Source organism: Panicum virgatum, chromosome 5N, assembly GCF_016808335.1.
Source record: "Panicum virgatum strain AP13 chromosome 5N, P.virgatum_v5, whole genome shotgun sequence".
NCBI lineage: Eukaryota > Viridiplantae > Streptophyta > Magnoliopsida > Poales > Poaceae > Panicum > Panicum virgatum.
The window spans coordinates 18,567,700-18,574,317 of NC_053149.1; the positions used below are offsets into that span (position 1 = coordinate 18,567,700).

A 6,618-nucleotide genomic window follows, 5' to 3' on the forward strand; every position below is an offset into this window, starting at 1 on the left:
TTATGCTTTGCACTTAGTGGTCGGTTGATTGTCTTGACAAATAGGGCCCATTCTGGATAGATACCGTCAGCTAGATAGTAACCCTATTGTATTGTGACCTATTAACAGTGTACTAAAAAGCCGTTCATTTTCTTCTTCACTCCAATTGATGCATTGACGTCTCTTTGGTTCTTCTTCATTTCTATCACTTAAGTCTTCAATGTTGGCTGATTGCTTCTCTTGTTGTTCTAAGCATTGAGAACTAGATTCGGATCCATGGGAAGAAGTGTTGGCTGCAGCTCCTCCCAAATGGCCAAATTGAAGAACTGGTGGTGACCTATGGTCTGTAGGTGCACCCAAAGGAACAACACTTTCATGGAGATGAAATCCTTGAAAGCTAGGTGGAGGGGCTTGTAGCCAACTCCCTTTCTGTTGCACACCTTGAAATCTAGGAGGAGAATGGCTATATGGTGGGCCAAAAGGACCGAAGTTCTGTAGGAAATTTGATGTTCCAAAGGAAAACTGGGATTGGGGTGTAGGTGGTGAGATTTGGCCAGTATCCTATGAGTATTGGGTTGGAGAGCCTTGATTGAGGAGGCTTGAAAAGTTTCGGGGGGGGGGGGGGGGTCCATTGTAGAGTTCTAGGGTTGAAAATCTCAAGCTGAGGTGTGGAGAATGGAGGTCAAACTTTCAGTTTGTAGGCAAGGAGAGGGGGGCTCAAAGTTTCAGTTTTGTACAGGAGGCCAACGCCCAACGCCGAACACCCAATAGCTACCTTCCGAAGGCCAACAGCTCTTTCTTGTTTATTATTGTGTGTCAGAGGCATTGTAAATACTATTTTTTATTATCTTGGGCTGCCCATAGTATTATGGATGGCTTTTAGTTATAGACTGCTTATGGATCACCTCACAGTGTATCAGCTACATGATATTGAATATTTAATCCCTTATGGACTGGTTTTGCCAACATTATGGTTGCTCTAATTAGGGATGGAAACCGGAGGTGCGCTGCCATGAGCTTCGCGGGATCCCTAACATCCTCCTAGGCCTTCCGCACTGGCAGAGCCCCAGCTTCTTTGCCTACTTCCCGGCCAACACCATCGCTGCCAGTTTCGCAGTGGAGGATGATGCAATGAAAGGTTGGCGACGTTTTGCAGCAGTAATGCAGTATCGACGCTGATCTGCATCGGTCGCATTTTATGGTGCCATTTTGCAGCGAAAGCAGTTCCTTTTTTTTCTCTGAAGGGATAAATCTTACTCCATATTTAGCTCTAAAAAATTATCTACAGTACACATCAAATCGAATTTTTGGACACATACATGAAAAATTAAATGCAGTTGAAAAAATAAATAATTACACAGTTTAAATGTTTCATACGATATGAATTTTTTAAGCCTAATTAGTCTATTATTGGATATTAATTATCAAATAACAATGAAATATGCTAAAGTACTAAAATCTAAACTTTTTCGCGAACTAAACATAGCCTTAGATTCAATGGTACCAATGGCAATTCAAAAATTTCTATGACACAAAGGAAATACATTAATTTTTTCATGAAAGTGAGAGAATTCGCTCCAAAAAAATAAAGTCTCAACCTAGTACAAGTTGTAGTATGCTCCAAAAAAAATAAGTTGATTGGTGATAAAAAAATTTACGATAAAGGAAATATGTCATACATTTATAATTTTTGAGGAAACAGAGCGGGAGAAGGTGGTAGTTCCGGTGCTTGTCTGGCTGCCCTTGGTTACTTACCGTGTGTTTGATTGCAGGATCAGTGGGTTGGGTTGGATCCAACCCTCATTTTGAGAACAGAACCAACCCATCCATTGTTTGGTTACAGCTCTGATTTTGGGACGGAGTGAACCCATCACATGTTTGGTTGAGGGAATTGGGAATACGGGTTGGATGACAACACTCACTCCATTAGTGGGCCCCACATGTCAGTCTCCTCTCTCTCCATCTCCTCTCTCTCTCCACTCACCTCATCCCGCTGCCAGCGCACCTCGTCCCGCCGCCGCCGCCGCCGGCCACCTCGGCCCCCCAGGCAGCGCCTCCTCACCCCATCGCTAGACCTCGCCACCGCCCCTGTATCCACGCCCGAGCTCGCTACCGCCGCCGTATCCGCGCCCGAACTCGCCACCGCCGCTGGATCCGCGCACGGCCGAGCTCGGGGCCGCCGGATCCACGAGCGGCACTGGCCCGGCCTCAGTTCCTCCACCGCCGCGGCCTCAGATCCTCTGCTGGGGCCGGCGCCGCTCGCCGCGGGCTCCTCCGCTCCCCCGCCGCCTCCGGTCCTCGCCGGGGCGCCGCATTGGGGGCCGAGCTCGGCCTCCTCCAGCGAGCCCTGTCGCCGAGCTTCGCGGTGCCGGCGCCCTCCCTCGCAACCTCCCTCCTCCGGGGCTCGAGCTGGCGGAGTTCAGGCGCGGCGCATAGAGAGGCGAGCGCGAGACGGCGTCAGCCCAGAGCGACGGAGAAAAAGGAGGTCCGCTCCGTCCGCCAGATTTTGGGGGAGGGAGTCGACCCGCATCTCGTGGGAATATTCGCTCCCGAGGCTAACCCAACCCCTTTCGCTCCCCAACCAAACAGTCCAAAAGCGGGTTGAACCCATCCGGGTTGGAGATATTCCTCCAATCAAACACACCGTTAGGGGAGTCGGCATGGGGAATAACACGAGAGTGGCGGTGCTGTACTTACCATGCTGCCTAGCTTGTGGAGAAGGAAGGACCGGAAATAGATGAGATAGGCTATGCTTTGGGTGGAGACAAAATCCGAGGTGTTGGTTCGTCTGAGCTTTGATTCATCGGATCGCCCTGTTCATGGTTTGAGTTTACCGGTTTCTGGTTTGTTTCCAACCCAAGCCAAGATAAAAATGTCGGTCCGGTGCGGGCTGGATTTGAACGGTTTCTGACGGCTTAATTAATACATGCGCCCACGCGAGAGACTACGGCGGCCTACAGGCAAGCATGCCTCAGCAGGGAGCGCAGCCTCCGCTCGAGGCCAGCAAGGCCGTCGCGCAGCATCTTTGTACTGGCCGCCGGGCGTCGCAGCCGTCCGCCACAGCCCACAGCTGGACCGCAGCAGCCGTCCGACGTAGCCGACGCCCGCCGTTGCACCGTCCGCCGCCATGCCATCCGTTGTCATCGCCGCCGCAGCAGCCGTCCGCCGCCGTCGCCGCAGCCGTCCGCCGTGGCACCGTAGCAGCAGCCGTCCTCCACACGCAGCCACACCCTTCCTTTTTTTTCCCGGTTCACGGGTTCACACCGCAAACCAAGCAGAGCACGGCTTCTATCGTGGGTTCTCACTGGTCTGGTTCCAACCCGCGCGGGGGACCGGGACGTCGGGACCATCTGGGTCCGGTGCGGCCTGGTACCCGGGTTTGCTGAACCGACGAACAGGGCGAACATCGGAGATAGTGGTGTCAATTAGTGATTCTTAGACGCACCTCCAACCATCTATAGTATAAAATTAGTACTACCTCTTTAAAATCATATCTTATTTTAAAAAATTAGTATAAAACTTTGAACTAAAAAAGATTGGAGGTTCATCTAAGAATTACCAATTTGCACCCCCAATGGAGCGAGATGACTTATAAAATCCATATGAATTATTTTAATGAATGTTCTTTTCTTTCATTCAGATATTGTTGTGCCCGCAATCTGATGGGAAAAAGTCATAGCTACTTGGGGCAACAAGCTTGATCAAATTTCAATCAATTGTAAATATATTTCCATCCTGTGTATTTATTTGCAGCCATCATTTTCATCCATACTCCGACGGTGACCATAAAATCGGAGGTCACAATGTACTACATCTTTTCTATAACATGAAACTAAATTTCTTTTAATAAATTTTCTATGATATAGAATTTTTGTTTACTAGATTTCTTGAAAATACGTGCCTAGGTATGTGCACTTTACTAATATAGAAGATAAAAAAAAACTTTTGACTTATAGTTGAGGATGTTAGTGCGTCCCTGTTAGTCAAATTCCATTGAGGGAGCATCTCGTCGCTGCATGTCAAGAAATAAAATAGATGCAGGCATTGACTGGAAATTAGGAAATTGGACAGATCTCTCCAAAAAAAAAAAAATTATAGCGTCCATCAGAGTACCTATGTGGCCGGTCCATCCAAAGACCAAAGAGTTTACTCAGATCACACAAGCAGAAATTGAAAAGCTCCTGTCCGCTCTTGTTTTTCTTCACGGTTTTTGCCTCAACCCGACAGTGGAACCGGTGGAAATTCCTGTCAGGCACTCAGGCAGGCAGGCTAAGCCGACAGGGAACACTAGTTTGGGTACTCTGTGGTCACAGACTCACAGTATGCATACACTCTGACAAACAATCTTTAATACAACACCCAATAATAAATTAAATTACAAAAAGCTGCATTACAATTTCAAATACGTTCTGAACCAAAAAAATGTATAACAGTCAATAAAAAAAGAAACCTTTCTAGAGAAAGGTTATCATCAGTGCAAATTCCTAGTAGTCGCTTCGTCCGGTATTATTGTATCCATCGTCAACTTGTTTGTTGGGTGTTGCACATCTCATTCTTCGGCCCTCACCTTGCCGATCCTGAGGAAGATTGGGTACGTGACCGTCTTCACCTCCTTCCGATCTGAGCCCCAAGCGGCCTCGAACTCGTGCACCGTCGCATCGTCGAGCAGCTCGACGCCCCTGTCCTTGGCCGTCTGGTACGCCGACCACGACGTGATGTACATGAGGTAGTCGTCCAGGTCCATCCGCCGCTCCGTGGAGAACTCGAAGGGCCCCGTGTGCGCCTCGCCGTCGACGGGGTCGAAGGGGAAGTCGGCGCCGCGGTACTCGTCGTCGACCATCCGGCGGTTGGGCGCCCAGTGCGGCGCCGAGCCGCGGTAGAGGCGCCAGAACACGGCGTCGACGGCGGCGCCGACGCGCGGCTCCGTGTAGCACCAGGCCGCGAGCACCCCGCGCCCGGGGCGCAGCACGGAGCGGGCCTGCGCGTAGAAGCGCGGGAGGTCGAGCCAGTGGAAGGCCTGCGCGACGGTGATGAGGTCGACGGAGGCCGGCGCCGCGACGGCGCCGTGGATCCCGGCGAGCGGCAGGTCCGCCGGGGTGTGCACGTAGCGCACGTTGGGGAGGGGCGGCGCGTGGGCGAGCTGCTGCGCGCTCGTGTCCGTGCCCACCACGGCCTTGTAAAGCTTCGCCAGCTGCGCGTGCACGGTGAGATCGAGCAGGTCAGTGACTCTCAGTGGTCGGGCAAAAGAAAATGAGGTTGAATTGGCACGTGCCAAGCAAAGTCCACCACTCAATCAGTATCTTTCTCGTTTTCCCTTTTCACCAGCTTTAACAAGGAGTAGCCAATTGGTCTTTTATAAAAAAGAAAAGAAAAACGAAAAGTAGTAGACGAAGCAAAGAATCATAAACTGGATGGATCGGTGAGAGATGGAGGCAGCTGACTGAGACACTGACCGATGCTGCGGCCTGGCCGTTGCCGGTGCCGACGTCCCAGGCGAGGTCGCGGCGGGGCGTCTTGGAGGCGATGAAGTCGAAGAGCTCCGGCGGGTAGGACGGCCGCGTCGCCACGTACTGCTTCGCCTGCTTCAGGAACAGGTTCGCCATCGCCTCGGCCTGCTGAATAATTTCTCTCACAATTTGAATATCTATTGGTCCTTTGAGCGGGTTGCAGCGAGGATGAGGGATGCGCGCGCCTACTTGTAGTGCAGCGGCGACAGCGACGTCGGCCGTGCCCTGTTTCTTGGCAGCTGCGCGCAAGCCGGGGAGCGTTTCGTCTCGTGCTTGACCAGCGCCGGGAGGGGGAGGCTCTTTCTGGCGCCGGATAGACTGGACAGCGACCACAATAGTCGGGAGGAGTTGTGCAGACTTCCTTGTTCTTTCCCAAGCCAATTATCAATTGAGTGTTACCACTTGCAAGGAAGAACGTGCTAAAAAGACGAACCCGCTGTTGTTTGTTTTGTTATGAATTCTTTCGGAGGCCGTTGTTCGTCCAATCTTAAATCTTCTTCTTTATTAATATAATCGGCAGGATTTGTTTAAAAAAAAAAGGAGAAGAAGAAGAAGCAAACCGCGTTCATCCGATCGATGACATGGACACTTTGACAGTGGCCGGCCAGGCGGCCAAGGGCCTCGATTAGTTCGCTATTTCATTCTACAAAAGAATCTTCTATGCATGAAGTAGTAAATGAAGTCAATTTACAAAACCTTTTCGCGACGAATCTAATGACGGTAATTAATCGACGATTTGCTACAGTAATCATACTCTAATCGCGCGGTCAAAGGCCTCATTAAATTCTTCAAAGTCACTAGCGCGGGGTTCTGAAGTTGGTTTTGTAAACTGACTATGTTTAACACCGCAATTAGCAGTCAAAATATTACTATTCACTAGCACGCTACAAACCAAATGGGCCAAGGTAGAAAGCAGAGGCCAAGTGATTGGGGCCCTGTTTGGAACCAAACTTTTTTCAGAAGTCCCTATCACATTAAAAAGAATCTTACTATTTTATAGTATTAAATAAAATATGTTTATAAATATTTTTTGACAGTTGAGTGCTTTTTCGCGAGACGAATCTAATAAGCCTAATTAATTCATAATTTGCTACAGTTATGCTACAGTACCATTTGCTAATCATAGATTAGG

At 49.8% G+C, this 6,618-nt stretch overlaps 1 protein-coding gene across 2 annotated transcripts; it reads right to left on the bottom strand.

The window, feature by feature from the left end:
* Nucleotides 1-1,520: 1,520 nt before the first annotated feature.
* On the bottom strand, nt 1,521-5,791 carry LOC120673762 (putative methyltransferase DDB_G0268948). Of its 2 annotated transcripts, XM_039954765.1 has the most exons (3): nt 5,433-5,791; nt 4,489-5,170; nt 1,521-1,733 (listed from the first exon to the last, which is right to left on the bottom strand). In XM_039954765.1, the coding sequence occupies exons 1-2, from the start codon at nt 5,580-5,582 to the stop codon at nt 4,529-4,531; spliced, it is 792 nt and encodes a 263-aa protein (XP_039810699.1). In that variant the 5' UTR covers nt 5,583-5,791; the 3' UTR covers nt 1,521-1,733; nt 4,489-4,528. The 2 variants fall into 2 exon arrangements, with proteins under 2 accessions (XP_039810699.1, XP_039810697.1); XM_039954763.1 differs by lacking the exon at nt 1,521-1,733 and having other exon boundaries at nt 4,150-5,170.
* Nucleotides 5,792-6,618: the final 827 nt, after the last annotated feature.

What these genes read in the sequence shown, in the direction of transcription:
- LOC120673762 (XM_039954765.1), bottom strand. Translation starts at nt 5,582, where the DNA reads ATGGCGAACCTGTTCCTGAAGCAGGCGAAGCAGTACGTGGCGACGCGG. An exon ending in ACGGCCAGGCCGCAGCATCG is followed by an intron (nt 5,171 to 5,432) that starts GTCAGTGTCTCA and finishes GTGCACGCGCAG; the next exon opens with CTGGCGAAGCTTTACAAGGC.